Source organism: Danio rerio, chromosome 11, assembly GCF_052040795.2.
Source record: "Danio rerio strain M-AB ecotype USA chromosome 11, GRCz13ab, whole genome shotgun sequence".
In the NCBI taxonomy this organism is placed as follows: Eukaryota; Metazoa; Chordata; class Actinopteri; order Cypriniformes; family Danionidae; genus Danio; species Danio rerio.
Window position 1 is genome coordinate 45,753,804 of NC_141031.1, and position 17,957 is coordinate 45,771,760.

The 17,957-nt window shown below is 33.5% G+C and overlaps 1 protein-coding gene and 1 long non-coding RNA gene across 2 annotated transcripts in view; one reads left to right on the forward strand and one right to left on the reverse strand.

Moving 5' to 3' along the window:
* Positions 1-2: 2 nt before the first annotated feature.
* tdrd3 (tudor domain containing 3) overlaps positions 3-17,957 on the forward strand; it is a 50,443-nt gene continuing 32,488 nt past the window's right edge. Inside the window, 5 exon segments of the mRNA NM_001001823.3 lie at positions 3-174; positions 2,203-2,293; positions 2,496-2,561; positions 5,785-5,945; positions 17,204-17,345. Coding sequence (NP_001001823.3) covers positions 137-174; positions 2,203-2,293; positions 2,496-2,561; positions 5,785-5,945; positions 17,204-17,345 — 498 coding nt within the window. The 5' untranslated portion in view covers positions 3-136.
* Positions 15,300-17,807, reverse strand: LOC147834922 (uncharacterized). The gene is made up of 3 exons (XR_015503075.1): positions 17,091-17,807; positions 16,753-16,983; positions 15,300-15,778 (listed from the first exon to the last, which is right to left on the reverse strand). It is a non-coding gene; the product is annotated as an uncharacterized LOC147834922 (long non-coding RNA).

Here is a 17,957-nt window from a genome sequence, read left to right on the forward strand (position 1 = left end):
TGCGCGTGACGTCATCTGTCTTTGTCCAGCTGCAGCTTCAGCTAACGATGCAGAAATGAATCCCGAGTAACACACAATGGTGTCTTAGTGAGATTTTAGACAGCGATTGCGTACAAACTCTGCAGCGCGTGTGAAGATGTGCGATTTAAGCTCGGCGCTTATTAAAGAGGGCTGGTGAGTCTATACTCTGTGCCATCGGCTAACTCTTTAGCATGCTAATGATGCTAACTCATGTTTACATGCCTTTACTCACGCAGCGGGATGTGCTCATGCCATGCGTTTGAAAGTGTTTATTTAACAGTGTGCAGATTATAAAAAGTCAGCAGTTTATCACAGTGTTTCTTTGGCGTTTGGTTTGTTTACGTTACTGTTGTTAGCGGCTAATTCATTAGCACGATAATCAAGATTAATTTACTGCTAACGTTAGTCTTTTGGAAGTAATTCTGAATCAGTATGTGTTATATAATAGATGTGGCATATAGTATCGTTTATTAATCTGCTGCTGAAGTTTATTGTTGATACTGTTTAAATCTGACTGGACTGAACTTTGACGAGCTCCGTTAAACTTTCCCCAAATCTCACATCATTGAAGGAGTTTGAGGTTTCATGTTTATTTATTTGTTCAGAGTTTGCTTTAATTTCATTTAGATGTCAAACTTTATCGTCTATATTTAGTCTTAAAGTACTAAGGTGCAGGCCAATGCTAACAGAATGACAATTTGATGCAATGGAGTTTACATAATACTGAAATAAGTGCTTAAAAGTCAAATATTTTACCTGCTGATTAATAGTAAGATAATACTAAGACAATTATTTTGTGTTTTTAGGTGTTTGAATAAGCAAATTGAGCAATTATTAGTTTTTAAACATACATCTGAATACTGAATAAAGCTAGGTTAATTTGGTTTTATACAATTCAATTCATGTTTATTCATGTTCAGTTCAAGTTTCAATTAATATTTATGAAGCGCTTTTTAAATTTGGATCGTGTCAAAGCAGCTTAACATAGTTTTAGTAAATATACTGATTAATAAAACCATGTGATTGCTTAAAATACTACTATATAACCTTACGATATTAAAGTAATATCCAAAATCAGGGGTGCCCAAACTTTTTGTTATGAAGAGCCAAAAAATTAATTTAACTGTGGGTTAAAGGTAAATATACTAAACTGTACTGTAAAAAAGTGCAGGGTTCCACGAAATTCATTTAGGTTGTCCAAACACAAATAGTTGTCCCAAAAAATCTCAAGAATTGTGTTGTTTGAGCTCAGGTCACTTAAGCAGGTTAAACAAGCAGCAAAATGTATATTTTTGACTGAGTCTTTATTACATTAAAGTTGTCATGGGTTATTTCTTAATTTACTTCATATAAATAAATAAATAAATAAATAAATAAATAGACTTAATCTGAATGAATAATGCAGTATTTTTTGCATTTTATAAACGTCTCATTAGAATAAAAACATAATTATTTTATATATATCCAGGACATGTTTGACTTTTAGGCAGTGAGCGAGCTGATGCAGCTGCTAAAGATGCTTTGAAGCAAGTAGTAAACCAATGCCAAATTCCTCCGTGAGAGATGAAACCTTTTATCAACGCTTACATTTTAAACAAGTGGCAAAAGGAATGGGATGCATTAGAAAACAATAAATTATATGAAATCCAACCTGAAGTTTCACTCAGAATTTTAAGAATCGATTTGATCAAGTAGTTTTTACCAGATGTCATATTGGGCATACGAGAATAACACATGGTTTTTTGCCCCAAGGTGAAAACCCTACTCAGTGTTTGTGCTGCAAATCTCCTCTTACTGTAAAACATATTGTACTGGACTGTCCTGCTTTTACTGATTCCAGAAGGAGTTTTTATGAAATGAACTCTTTTAAGGACATTTTTGACAAAGTGAAACCAGAAAAGATTTTAGAAATTTTATCATGTATTAACACTAAAAATCTTATTTAATTTATGTTTTATTTTGTTTGTTGATTTTTAAATTGTATATTTCTTGTTGAAAGATTCCTGCTATGAAGATAGCCTTGGTTGCTGACATGGCATTAAATAAAAAATACATTACATTACACGCTGTTTGTGCAAAAATGTTTATAAATTCAATTTAAGCATGGATATCTCACATATTTAGGGCATCAAATATGTCGAAAAATCCTGGTTAAAATCACACACTTTTTTTTTTTCACAGGTACCTTACAGATGAAGGAATCGAGGAGTGTAAAAGTTCTTCAGAGAAGGAGAAAACATCACCCACTGACATCATACAAGTAGCACTAAACGTAAGCGCTTTAAGAAACACTTTTATCCTTTTTATTTTGACAATGTCAATGTATATCAATAAGTTTCTTACATAACATGTCTTTGTCCATCTGGGATGATGTATATTTGAGTTTCGGCTCACCATAGAATCAGTCACACCTCAATAAACAGATAATACCATTGTATAATTGACAATAAATAATACTATTATGTAATCCACAGAATGATCTGAGACCCATCGGGAAGAGCTTTCTCCCAGCGGACATCAACAGCGGACGGATAGAAAAGGTACATTTGTGGATGAAACATAGCTTGAACTAAGAGCTGCTGCATGCTTGATTCTGATTGGCTCATGAGCAATCTAAGGTGTGCATTTATTTTCAGATAATTGCACAGCTAAAGTAGTTCCGGCAGCTTTTGAGTGCTTTATAGCTCTATTTCACTACACTGAATGATTTGAGTTATTTCACAGCTACAACAGTCAAAATTCACATAAAAACGGAAGGCTTCGGAGGAGATGTGGAAGAAACTTGCAACACACAGGAGCAGTTTGAGGATAAAAACCTGACAAATGTCTGAAATACAACATTTGAATAGCAGTGTTGGGCACGTTCCTTTAAAAGAGTAATTAGTTAAAGTAAATAAAATATAAATAAATTTGTTTGATTACTCGTTACTGAAAAAAGTATCTCGGTTAGTAACGCTCTTTATTTATAGCGCCGTTATTCCCAACACTGCTGAACAGTGGTTTTGGAACCATAGTATAAGTAGAATAATTAACTAATTAATTAATTCATTGAATTAATTAGAAAATAATGAACACCTCAAGTGTACTATATATATCTGCATCAGTGTATCTATATCTGCTTATTCAAATCATCATTTCTGGTGTACATTACATTTCAAATATTCAGTAATTCTTATAATTCAGTTTTTGTTTTTTACCTGACTTGTTTATCATGAGGCTAGTGTTTATAGGATAGATAATAGTTGCTTATTTATAAAAGTTGGCTTTTTTGTGTTTGCCTAAAACAAAATTAGATATTTTTTATCATAAATCATATTAGATAATATTGGGAATCACTTGCCGTTGAATTCTGTAGTGTTATCATTTTTTTATTGTAAATGTCAGTGGCTGCTTGTTTTCAACATTTCTCAAAATATTTTCTATTTTGAACAGAAGAAAGAAACTTATAATGGTTTGGAGCCACTTGAGGATGAATAAATGATGACAGAATTGACATTTTGACTGTAACTTTAAATTGCAACTCCAAGTTAATCCGCAAGTTTCCATTAACACCAAAAATAAAAATGATGGATACATATGATTTTTTTAATATTATATGGAAACATTTTATTCATAAACAGACTAGAGCTGTAATCGGGCCATAATAGTGAGGTCCGATAGGGCCTGAGCCCGACAGAATTCAACCCGAGCCTGACAGGTACATTTTGATTGACAGCTTTTTAAAAGCCCGAACATGTTTACAGCCCGACATTATGACGTTAACAGCCTGATACAGCACTTTTGCCTTTTTTTTAAATCATTTATACGTGTTTTAACATTATTTGTTCATAACAAATGTAGGCAATAGGTAGGCTCACATGGAATCTGCGCGCACAGAATTCCGCAGATGTTCCACAGATTTTTTAGCCCATCATTATTTCTGTTTATTTACTTGAGTAAATGTGTGTAAATTTATATTTATTCAGTTTTTAAATTAATTTCAGTAATATTAATGACTAATGTGAAAATGTTCATCTGATTTATGTACAATGCAGTTTGTTCAGTAATATTTTCTGTCTTTTACTAGAGATATTATTTGAGAGACTTGCTTTGTTACCAAAAAAAGTGTATTTAGTTGGATTTGCATTTTAAACATTAAATAAAAGTTAAAAAGATATAATTTTTTATTTTACATATTAAGGTTTTAGTTACGATACTCCCAAAATAATTCCGCAGAAATCTGCAGATTTTTAACAAAATTCTCCACAGAAATAGCAAAAAACGTCAGCAGATTCCATCTGGCCCTAGCAATAGGTCACTTAGAAGTTGGAACAAAGAAATAAAATAAAACAAGTCCTCTGTAATATTGTAAGATCTCAGCACTCTAAATAGGCATCGGTTCATCCACTTAGCCTTTCAGTTGGCCAACACACCAATAAAAATAAGTCTTTCCTAACAGATTAGATTGAAATAAATTCTAAATGACGACGGGTATTTGGCCACAATGAAATAAAGATATAGGCTCTGCAGGATTTGGTTCGCCACTTCTTTTCACAATCCGGTTTTAAGGCGATGGTGAAGCTGAATATTAAAATAATAATAATGTCAACATTAGCCTGTATACTCTGTCTACGATATGCATTTTTTATTCAATAATATTTACTTATAATTTGAAAAACCCTTTACTCACCAAGATTAGGCTATGTGTTTTTGTGGAGGAACGTTATTGAATCCACTGTAGATGGCTTTAGCGTGGAGCTGCGCTCACTGATGGTGCGGCCATTTTCACTGTCAGCTTGCTGTACACTTTCCCACTCCGCGTAATTCACTCTTTTTGACGTCTCAGTCATCATAAGTTTCACCTTTGCACACAATGCAAAACAAATGATTGGATTACTTTCTTGCGCTAATTGAAATGCATCACATGACTGTTCATTTACCGTGCAAGCATTTTCCCAGCCCGACCCCGTCTAAAATGATAGAAATTAAGCAGACATTTCTCAAGTCTTCCTCCTTACTTCTTCTTTGAAATTGACTCACTGCTTAAAGCCATACATTTATCTAATAACAAAACATTTTTCAAGCAAATAGAAATATATGAAAACCTCATGCTTCTTCCAGCAAGTTAACTTTTATTGCTTTTTATTACTTTTAATTTAAATCTACTTTCTCTAATTGGTATTTACTTTTGTCATTATCAATGTTGACGATTTGTATTTGTTTGTTATCCTTTGTACAATTTATTTCATATGGTATTAATATCCTGCTTGTGTTCATGTTCATCACAGATTAAATCCTGTATTTTTGTACATTTCTAAATAACAAAAAAAGTTACCATAATACATTTCATGCACTTGGTAATGATGTCCACTAGATGGCGCTGTAATTAAAGAAACCAATAGCAGAAGACACTATAGGGAAGGCAAGTTTATTTATATAGCATATTTCATACACAATGGTAATTCAAAGTGCCTTACATAAACAAGAATAACATAAACAAAAATACAAGTACATTAAAATAAAAGCAAAGAATAAAAATGATGAAAAATAGATTAAAATGTGTTTTAAAGGAATAAAAAAAAGAAAAAAAGACGGATGTAATAAGAACAGAATCAGAGTTGTTCATCTAAATCGATGTGCTTTTACTCCTGCATAATGATTGCTGATAGAGTATTGCATTTTTTGGTGACAATTATTTAAAACTACATGTTCAAGTGCTTCATTATCTCCATTGTTTAGGTTGCTCGTTTCTCTTATGTGATGGCGAATGTGTTTCTCCCACAGTTGGAGGGTCCGTGTGTCCTACAGGTGCAGAAGATTCGTAATGTCGCCGCATCTAAAGACCACGAGGAGTCGCAGGCGGCACCCAGAATGCTGCGGGTGCAGATGACAGACGGACACACCGCATGCACAGGCCTGGAGTTCAAACAACTGTCCAAAATCAGGTACAGATTGCTTGTTGTGGTTTGTTTTGCTGTATTAATAGTATCAATAAATCACTCAAAAACAAAACAAAAACACTTGTTTATTTACTGTTAAATTCATATTTCTATCCATTTCTCAGTGATTATAGTCAATATTTTTGGGGCAATAAAACAAAATGGTTTATTAAACAGTTTTAATTATTAAAATAAGAGTTTGCTCACTAAACATCTTTAGAAATAGAAAAATATGCTACATTCATTATCAAATGAGTTTGTTATAACTATACAATTTTAACAAAGTTTTATATTTTTATGTTTCTTATTTATTGCAATTTTATTTATTATTTACCCCCAACATATTAATTTGGGTGTACTTTTTTTACTGCGGTCTTCAGTTTTGTGTTAGATTAGTTGCAGTTTTGGCTTTGCTACTGACTAATTTAGTGTATATGCACAAATATTATTAAAAATCCGATAGAAACATTAATTTAAAAAGGAGGATCTCTGAGTATATGTAATTTATTCTTCATTGAGTCATTTAAGATGATTTTTTTTAGCTCTGGTTAATAAATTCAATAGTTCAATAGTCCAAAAAATATACTGGCAAAGCAAAATGAATACCTGTGACTCGTGATGAAACATTGAGTCACTGAAAAGGGAAACATCAATGCACCTATAGCGCATGTGTTTAATCCACAGTTTCAGCTTCATTATTACAACAGTAATGTACAAGCTGAAAATTTTGCTTAATAAGAGCAACAGATGTAATTCAGTTCTGCATGCTTTATTATTTATTTATTATTTTGACAGAGGATGAGTCCAAACTTAAACAGCACATTTTTGTTTTGTGTGAATGATCTCTTTAATTTCAATTTACATCATCAAAGGTAATAACTATGCAAGTAAAGATATGGCTCACACCTCAGATTTGATGATAGGCAATAGAGAAACCATGTCATTTAAACCACTTTCAAATACATTTTTTTTCCAGCTGCTGAATGGTTACAAACAACAATCAGAGTTCATCATGTACATTAACAAGTACAAGCATATAAAAGAGAACACAGATATTATCAGTGTAGATTCTTGGTCTTCTAGGTGAGTTTTTTACGATGATGGCAGGGTGTAGAAGGGTGTGAATTAGATGATTTTATGCAGAATGCTAATGTTTAATTAAAGCATGCTACAATAATATCCTAAAAGGTCCTTATTTTATCCATGTAAAATTCATTCTCCTGTGCTAAACTTCATCTGACCTCTCTAAATGTTTTTTCACCCTTAATATTTTAATCATCAAATATTCCTTAAAATGATTAAGCATGACGATGCAAAAAAGAGGTCCAAATAACATGAAGCAGCACAGGTATTTTCAGCAGTATTATATATACATGTATGGGTGTTTCCCAGTGTTGGGTTAAGGGACTCCTCTGCATAAAACATATGCCAGACTAAGTCAGGGACTGAGCCGAAGACAAGGCGAGTGAGTTATTGGTATTAACACTGAGAGTAATAAATGTTTCTTATTCACCACACTGTAAAACCAATCAGTCAACTTTATTAAATGAATTGAGTGTATCTAACTCAAAATTGACTGAAAGTTAATTCTATTAATCATTAATAGATGATTAATAGATAATAATAAATAATTCTATTAATTAATTACCTCATTACTTCAACTTAAATGTAGTAAGTTCGCAGTACTCGTATAGATCAGGTTTTTAACTCATGGTTTGTTGCTATCTGTCTCCTCAAACGGTTTGAATGGACTTAACTTATTGAGTTTTATAGTACTCTGTTTGAGCTCTCTATTTATTGGGTTTTACTGTATCAAATTGCTTTGTTTTCTTAAATAGATTAAGTTTACAGTACCAGGGCTCAACAATAAGGACTGCCCGGTGGCCCAGGGCCAGTGTGAGAGACGCTTGGGACAGTAGACAGGATAATTACTGGCCTGATTGGGACAGTGCTGCCTTGTCACTAACATTTAATTGGTCTGTGACTATTTGTCAATTGCGTGCATTTTAAGTTTAGTCTTTAAACACTACCTTCTCTGTGATGTCGTAAACACCATATTGCTTTTTGGTTCCTCTTGTCTGATTTGATGTTTTGAGCATGCAACTTTTTCCCGTAACCTGATAACAGCCAGTACAGCGAAGAAACGGCAACATGGCGGCAAGATCAAATTATAAGGCTAAAAGAAAATGTCTGTTTCTAACGTATTGGAAGCAGACATTTATGTGTGAACAATTCGACAAACAAAAGTGATTTAAAAAAATGAAAAAAAGTGATGTTTTGCACGGTTTGCCATCAGTTTGACAAGTCGGCCACCTTTTGTTAAATAATTTCGAACCACAATAAAATACCTCCACATTTTCCCCTGTTCTTTTTGTTTGGAAAACACTTTTAATAACATGTTTTTAAGTATTGAAATTCTAGATTCACTTTATTTTTGACACATTATTTAAAATATGTGGCATAAAATAGCTATTAACTTCCCTTTTTTTTTGGTGGGGCCAGTGAAAATTTGGTAGGGCAAGTGAAAATCTGAACCACTGGCCCAATCGGACCAGTAGAAAAAATCCTTAGCGTTGAACCCTGAGTACTCATTAGGATTAGTGTTTGAACTTAAATGTTTTTTTGCAATCGGTTTCCTCTAATGGTTTGAGTTACCTTGACTTTTTGGGTTTTACAGTGTATATGAATTGGTTTCTAAAGTATCATGTGACACTGAAACCGCAGTAATGCTTCTGATATTTTATTTAATAGTTTATTTATTGCCCAACAAAATAAATCTGGAATTTCCAGGTGAGCTCAGACAACTATGTTCAGCTAAAGTGAGCAATTAAATGTAACTTTACATCTCTGTAATGAATTACATTTTATAAAGTATTCTAATAGACAACAGTATTAGTAATTGCAGTAACATTGCATATAACATAATTGCAGCTTTAACGAACATAAAAAACAAGGTGAAAATCCCTCATCTTAATTCATAGCGTCTGTTATTATTATTATTATTATTATTATTTTATTGTGTTTTTGACAAAAGGTACAGTACATTAAAGGTATTTAATTACAAAGGTATTTTCGTTTTTTTTTTTTTTTTTACCATACTTAAATTTGAAAAAGAGACATTAACATAATAAAATTTTTTATGAAAAGGAAATACATTAAATAAAAAATATATTAATAATAATAAAAAATGAAAATAAAAATAAAATAAATTTACAAAAAAAAAATATTTTTTTATAAAATAACAAAAAAATAAAATGTAAAAAAAAAGGGTGGTTGGGGGTGGGGTTGGGAATTTATGGTTGGAGGAGTACATTAGTCTCAATATGAAATATAAGAGGGTTCCATGTTTTGAAAAATGTTTTGGTCGATCCTCTGAGAAAATATTTAATTTTTTCTGTTCAAAAAATAGCATTACATCACTAAGCCAGTGACCGTTTAGGTGGCATTGGTGATTTCCACTCCATAAGAATTCTTCTTCTAGCTATTAATGTTACAAAGGCGTTTTCTATTTCTTTGGCTACATGGATGTCCTCATTTGCTACTCTAAAAATAGCCATTTCCGGATTTGGTTGAAGTCTTAAATTGAAGGCTGAGTTTAAAATTTCAAATATTGAAGACCATGCGTCTGTTATTATTTAAAAGTAGTTTGTGAAACCGAATGCCCCATGCAGTGTTAAATAATCAATCAGCAGTACACTGCATGTTGTTACATGACCCCATTATGTTGCATGTTTAATTCAAAGGCTGGAATCTAATTATCATCCTGTAAATAAATACTCTTATGTGCATTTTTAATCTAATGTCAGTCTGATCAAACAGTGAATGGCGAATAAAAATGTTTTATTCCTTATCAAGTGCAATGCATTCTGTGATGCAAGATTTAATCTCATGTTGGTAAATGTTAAAGGGCACATATTACGCCCCCTTTTGACAAGATGCAAGTCTCTGATGTCCCCAGAGTGTGTGTGTGTGTTTGTGAAATTACAGCTTAAAATACCACACTAATGTTTTATAACTCTTGTTGCGTTTTGCTGACTGTCGCTTTAAATTCAAATGAGATTGTGCTCTTTTCTAAAGAGGGCGGAGCTACAAACGCCTGTGTGTCAGCATAGTGGCAGATTCAAAATCAAGACTAAAGTAATATGCTAATGAGGGAGAGATGGTCACTAGTGGGCGGGGCTGATAATGTACAAAGGGAGAATGTCAATCAAAGTGTTTCTGCAGTTTTTATCAAGTGTGATTACAAAAAATGTCATTATTAGACATTTAGCATTAGAAGCTGCTTATATTCACTCTCTGCTGCCACACAACTGTGTTTAAACCCCATATAATCGTGATTTTTGCATAATATGACCACTTTAAGGAAGTGAATTTACTATGCGCGGCACACTCCAAACCTGCGCTTGTAGAAATCTTCAGCCGCTTCTAGTGAGTTCTGCACATCCCATCCATGTTTTTGCCTAATTTGATCACGCGTAATGCTTTCAAGCGTGACATTAAAGCCCAAACGTAAAAAATGTTGGCAAGCGACTGCGACATAAACTTGACAGAATTTCCTCCACTTGCTTTTAGCGAAATCTAGTAGCTGGTGTTTAATTGAAGCATGTCTAATTGGAGCGGATTATTTAATGAAATAATGTCTCGGGCCGTCAGACACAGTGAAGTGGCCCATAATGAGGCCAAAAACCTGCCATTTGATTAAACGCAGCTCTTAATATGATAAGAGGTGCTGTAATTGCCTTGAGCCGGGCTAAAGACGTTTTGATGTAGTGGAGAGCTGCATGAAAGCAGACGCTGTGAATTGATGTTCACGGCTGCACAGAGTCATTCTGGGTCGAGGTTTTACTGTGCTTTTGACGTTACCGCTGGCTCTTTTTTTTTTCTTGCATGCAATGATCACAAAACATGTCATTTGGCATCGCTGTCATATTTTCAATCCTCTGTGCATAAAGTTTCCGGTTGCATGCCAAGAATGTGTCAGGTTTGTTGTGTAAGTATTATGTTGTTTTATTTTTTTAGCGTGTCCGCTGAATCAAACAACATGTCATTGGGTGTTTTGGTTGTGCACAGATGAGTTATTCCTTAAGTTTCAACAGTTTATTTTAATCTGTAACCCTAAAATGAGCAGTAATATTAACAGTTTTGCTTTTATAATAGCTGCGTGTTACAGTTGAACACTTTTTAGTGTAGGTTTTGGAAATTGATTGCACATTTCACAAATAATTCCAACATAAATTTGTGAAGTGTTATTTCTATGTGCATAAATAAAATTATAAGCTGCAGGCTGACTTCTTAGTATTTACATGAAGAAAATAAATATAAGTGATTTTTGTTTTTACAAATTTTAATGAATATTTTTATTAATTTCTTTTATATTGCTTGTTTACTTACAATAAGGTCAGCATCTAAATAATTATGAAGTGATTTTTTATAATAGGTGCAGTCATACATTCGATCAAAAGTTTGGGGTCAGTTTTTTTTTTTTTCCCATGCTTTTTTATTTTTTATTTTTCTGGTGGCATTTATTAAATGTTAAAAAATTGTTAAATAAATATTCAAATTTCAAATAACTGCTTTTCTTATTGTATGTAGTTTCAAATATAAATATTACTCCAGTCATTATTGCTTTTATTACTTTTCCATTAATAATAATAATAATATTAATAATCATAAAAATAATTAATATTAGAGGGATTTCTGAATAATTCCTGTGACTCTGAAGACTGGAGAAATGATGCTGAAAATTCATCTTTAAAATCAGTAAATAATAAATAAATAATTTAATAAATAATTAATGAAACGATAAACTAATTTTGCCAAATTATTTTATAATGCAATAACATTTTTTAAAATTTTACAATTTGTGCTTTGATTATAATTAAATAAATGCAGCCTTGGAGAGCAGGAGAAGCTGATTTTAAAACATGTAAAAAATCCTACTGACCCCAAACTTCTGACTGTGTGTGTGTATGTATATATACACACACACACACACACACACACAGACGCACGATAGAATCCACCTGCAGTAAGGACTGAATAAAAAACAAACTATTTAATTTAGTATTTGTACATTTTAATGTATTATTTTATTTTTTTTTATTTTATTATATTTTGTAATGTAAAAAGAACCAAGATTAAATATTTTCTTTGTTAGTTCATATTAACTGATATATACAAGTATTTGTAAACGTAACCTTCTTAGAAATCATATTAAAAAAAACGAACCAAAGTGTTCTTATAAACCATACTCCAGTAATTCTAGTGCAGCATCAGAAAACTCTTTTGTGCTGCAGTGTAGTTTTAGACTGTTGCAGAAAAACACTTTCATTCTTGGAAAGTTGATGCGGTGTAATCTTGTAAAGCCACTCCATACTCCAGTGACCTTTTCTGTCCTTTTCTTGTACTCCCCTTCCTTTAACCCCGGTTTCGGACCTTCTGATTGGCTGAAACTCTACCAATCCCGTGTGTCTGTTGCTGTGGTGGCGGTGGGCCAGCAGCTACAGGTGGAGATTGTGTTGTGGTGCCGTTTGAAGAACAGAGCTCTCTTTATTCATCTGTTCCTCCGCTCAGTCTCTCGCTCTAGATGTAGAATCAAACTCTCCACTGTTCGTTCGAAGGCCGAGAGTCCTTCATTCAGTTGCAGAATCATGAACACAGAGCCGACATGCATTATTGCAACATCTGCATCAATGTGCTGCACACTTGTAGTTTGACTTTGGTTCTTTAAAATACAATTCAATTCAATGAATCTTTATTTCTATTGCACTTTTACAATGTAGATTGTGTCAAAGCAGCTGAACACAGAAGTTCTAGTAAATGTAAACTGTGCCAGTTCAGCTTTCAGTGTTTAAGTTCAGTTCAGTGTGGTTTAATTTTCACTGCTGAAAGTCCAAATACTGAAGAGCAAATCCATCAAAGCGCAGCTCTACAAATCCCAAATAGACATTTATATTTTTAATAAGGAAAATTTATTTGCAATTTAAAATTAATGAGCTGTTTAGGCTTTTTTCTGTTTAATGCATAATACAGATATTTACATTTTTGGTTGCACATTTAAGTCTTAACATTTCTGCCAAATGCATAAAATAATTTGGTCTCAGTCTTAAATTAATTTGTTAAATTACAAGCACAGGACATGTGTATTATTGTAGGTATGATGGCATTGCACACTTAAAAACTAGCATTTTTTATGCTTTAAGCACAAATTAAGCACAAATAATTAAGCTTTTTCTCTGCTAAATGTATTCAATTCATGCAAATTCTTCTAAATGCATTAAAATGCTTGATGCAAAAGTCTGTGTTTTTGATTGAACATTATTTTTACTTCACTTTTTCTGCTAATGGCTGATATATTTAAATTACATTGGTGACAATTGTTCATTATCCTGCAAATATACACGCAAAGAGAATATGTACTACTTATAAATTACAGTTTGAATTTAGGTATTTACGTTTTAAATAAAATACATATTAATTATTCATTTACATATAATGGTAGACATTTGACTGAATGCATAACAATATACATTAAAAATATGATTTAAATTGAGCAATTTTTAATGTTAAAAATGAATAAATTTACAAAATAATAACTTTTTCTGCCTAATGCACACCATTGTTACAAATGCATCTAAATGCGTTACTTGAATTTAGTGTTAGTCTTACATTCATTTGCAAAAATGCAAGCACAGAACGTGCATTATTTTAACTTGTATATATTATAATGCAATTGTTGACACTTAATCATAGTTTGACTTTAGGTATTTTCATTATGAATTACACTGAGCAATTCTTTTATGCTTAAAACACAAATAAGCATAATTAAATTGATTTATTAAATTGAATTATTTTTATTCAGATTATTTTCTTTTAAATCATAACATTTAAATTACATTGATGATTTTTCATTATCCTGTAAATATACAGGCAAAGAGAATACATGAAACTCGTATCTTATAGTTTGAGTTTAGTTATTTACATTCCAAATAAGATTCTCAATTCATTTACATATTATCCTTATTTTTCTTGGTAAATGAACATATATATTATAAAATTTAATTAAAATCTAGTATTTTTTTATGCTTAAAGCACAAAATGAATACAATTGTAACTTTCTTTTGCTATATGCATGCTATTGTTACAAATGCATAGAATGCTAAATGCAAAAATCTGTTTTTAATTTGAAACCATTTATAATTATACAAGTTATATACTTTAAGCAAAATGCATAGAATATTTAATTACTTTAGTGACAGTTTTTCATTCTCTTGCAAAAATACAAGCGAGGTTGCATTTATGGATTTTCGAACATGCATTTTATTGAGAATACAGTTATTGAATGCAATTATTTATTTTAGTTTACCTTTAATTGTTTAGATTGCAATTAAGACACTCATTCAGTTACACACAATATTTATTTTTTAGTAATGCACTAAAATATATATTAAACAATATTTAAAATAATTCAATTTAAGTAACTTTATGTTTGAGTTATTTTAATAATTCCCAGTGCTGAGTTGCAGCTGGAAAGGCATTCGCTGTGTTAAATATATGGCGGAATAGTTGGCAGTTCATTCCGCTGTGGTGACCTTTGATAAATAAGGGACTAAGCCGAAGGAAGATAGATGAATGTTTTATTCAATATTTTGGTTGGCATTTTTTTATGTTTATATTTGAACGTAATTGAAATATGAATTAAATTACATATTAATATTAAAGAATAATAATAAATTCCATAAAATTTATTTAAAATCTTTTTTCACTTTGAAGTTGAAATGGGATGTTTAAAAGAACAGAAGCATCTGACACCTCCAGAGATGTGCTTTCTGCTGGTGTGGATCTCTTTGAGCTCCAGCTCATGAACTGGTCAGGAAAGTCTATAACAGCGCTGTAGTCACGTCACACAGTCCTGTCAAACTCACTGGCCCCCAGTAATGAGCAGAGCAGGGAAACTTGGGCTTTATTTGGCGTGTAGGAGAGCAGGGAGGTGTGCGTGTGGTGTATTTTTAGCAGGAGCTTCTTCTGCACTGCAGAACTTGCATTAACATTTGATCAGGGTGCAGGCAGGGGGACACATTTGGCCAAATAAGCCTGCGTTTTGGAAAATGTGCTGCTCCACTTCCCTCCTCGGGGTATTAGAGTGTTTATGAGGGGAAAATAGAGTTTCTTCCTCTTTCTCGCTCTCTCCCAGTCCATCCCACCCCTCTCCCCCCCTTTAATCTTTAATTAAAGTCAAACAGCCAGTTCTTAATCCCAACTTACAGCAAATGCCCCACACTTAATAAAGCTGAAACACATCGCAGGGAAGAAAACTGATTGACAAGCAGGAAATAGAAGCAAGTAAAGCAGAGAAGTGCAATTATGAATTTTAATATTTCAACTTTTTGGGGGGAAAGTCTTCACAGGCACCAAATAAAAAAAAACTGACCTATTTTTGGGTGAATCTCTGGAAAACTCTCCTAAGAATATGCTGGGTCACATTTCATCCCAGAATCGCAACTTGCATGCAAAAATAATGATGCTTATTTTAGGAATGTTAAAACTTTTACACAATCTAAATTTACAACTGAGCAGCTTGTAAAAATAAATAGGAAATACGTACAGATTAGGACTGCACGATATATCAATTTTGTCACGGTCGGGTGAGGGGAAAAGGCGCAAGGACTCAGTTGCAAACAAATAATATGGGTTTTATTAATAATAAAGTATAAATTAAACAAAAAGGCAAAGCAAACTACCCCAAGGGGGAAAACAGTACTCGAACAAACAAACTTGACTAGGCTGAGCTGGCAAGACAAGACAGGAGCATGAAACACAGGGGATGTGTAGACGACCAACTGGCACAGGACTGAAAACATGAGGGGATTATAAAGCAAAAGTAAATCGACACAAACAGGTGAACATGACAAACTAATAATGAGTTAACAAGGAGGGTGGGACTAGACAATAGACGGGAGAGCGCATGACACAGAGAGACAACACAAGCATAAAACGAGACTAGAACACGCAACTCACTAACTGCGTGTTCAAGACAATACAAGCATGCGGTGCATGTAAACACACCACGTGCTAGACACGACACCAACAAAAGACTGAACGCAAGACACGAGTACACGATGAATGAAAGCACTCACCGTGCACTCACACATGCAGCGTGCATGCTTCATCCCAGCGCCGACCAAAACCGAAACCAACTAGATTGAGACGAATGAAACACCACGCTGCAGACAGACGAACATACACAAAAGAGCACGCGCGTCGGAGGCACGCGAAACCCGCATCACGAAGGCGCGCGCACACACGGAGACACACACAATGACAGAAACAAGTGCTCGACCCAAGAAAACTCGAGCCGAGCACAACAGGACAGGATTAGACATGACTAGTGTCCGGATTCTGCCACCAAAACAAGAATTTACATGACCAGAGTGGCAGAACCCTGACAATTTTAGCATCCATATTGCAATGTGCACACCCGCAAGAGTCACATTGCAATGTACTTTAATTTTGAGTCTGAATTATTCATTCATTCATTCATTTTCCTTCAGCTTAGTCCCTTATTCATCAGGGGTCGCCACAGCAGAATGAACCACCAACTTATCCAGCATATGCTTTACTCAGCGAATGCCCTTCCAGCACTCCGCTTTCCCCCACAGTCCAAACACATACAGGTGAATTGGGTACTCTAAAATTGTCCGTAGTGTGTGTGAATGTGTGTGTGGATGTTTCCCAGAGATGGGTTGTGGCTGGAAGGGCATCCGCTGCATAAAAACTTGCTGGATAAGTTGTCGGTTCATTCTGCTGTGGCGACCCCGGATTAATAAAGGGACAAAGCAGAAAAAAATGAAAGAATGAATGCCCTTCCAGCTGCAACTCAGTACTGGGAAACACCCATAAACACTTTCATACACATACTCTACGGCCAATTTAGTTTATTCGATCCACTTAAAGCGCATGTGTTTGGACTGTGGAGGAAACCCACGCCAACACAGAACATGCAAACTCCATGACATCTGACCAGAACGGGACTCGAACCAGCGACCTTCTTGGTGTGAAGCCACAGTGCTGACCACTGAGCCACTTTGTCACCCCCTCAATTATACACTGTAAAAAAATGAAGGCAACCAGCTTCAGGACATTTGAGTTTACTCGACTTAAATCAAGTGCAGTACGACGTTTTTTTTTTTAGCTCAGTTTTTTTAAAGGGAACTAACTAATTTGCCGCTGCTCTTAATGCGCTTTGGTTTCTGCTCCGCTTTCAGTTTAAACACACCACCTGGAACCAAAGTGAAGCTCCTGGGGGTCGTTCAGGTGAAAAATGGCATCCTGCTATTAGACGATTCCAAGATCGCCGTTCTTGGAGGGGAAGTGGATCACATGATCGAGAAATGGGAGTTTCAGAGGGTGAGGTGCTTGTTTTCTGCAATATATTGTGATGTTCTGATGTTGTTTAAAGGAGATATTTGCTTTCCATATTTGTCTTTTTTTGTAACAATTTTAAAGTAATAGTTTACACAAGCACAAAATATATGTATATTTTCACACGACATTCAAGATGATTTTTTTCTTTACTAGAATATTTAAGAAGAATTAGGAATTTAGATGTAATTGGTGTTTGTGGATTTATATAACATACAGTGCAGCACACAGTTACAGTAAAAAAAAATCATATACAGCAAAAACCACATTAATACCTGTGAATCCTGGCAATGCATTAAAGTCTCATTTAAAATGAGTGTTTTCTGTTGTAATCTTTAAAAGAAACCTAGTCTGAGAATAAGTAAATGAACATTTTCATTTTTTGGTAAGCTATCCATTGTAATATAGGCTCAATTTAGTAAGTTTATGCTTAAAATAATTTTGGGCTCAAAAAAAATCATTCTTCTTCATTTAAACCATTTCTGTCTCCATTAAGTTGATCTGTTTTGAATGAAAAGTCTGTGTTTGCATTTAAAAAAGGCTCAAATTTGATTGTTAAATGGATGATTATAAATTGTGGTAAGGTATTGTTTTATT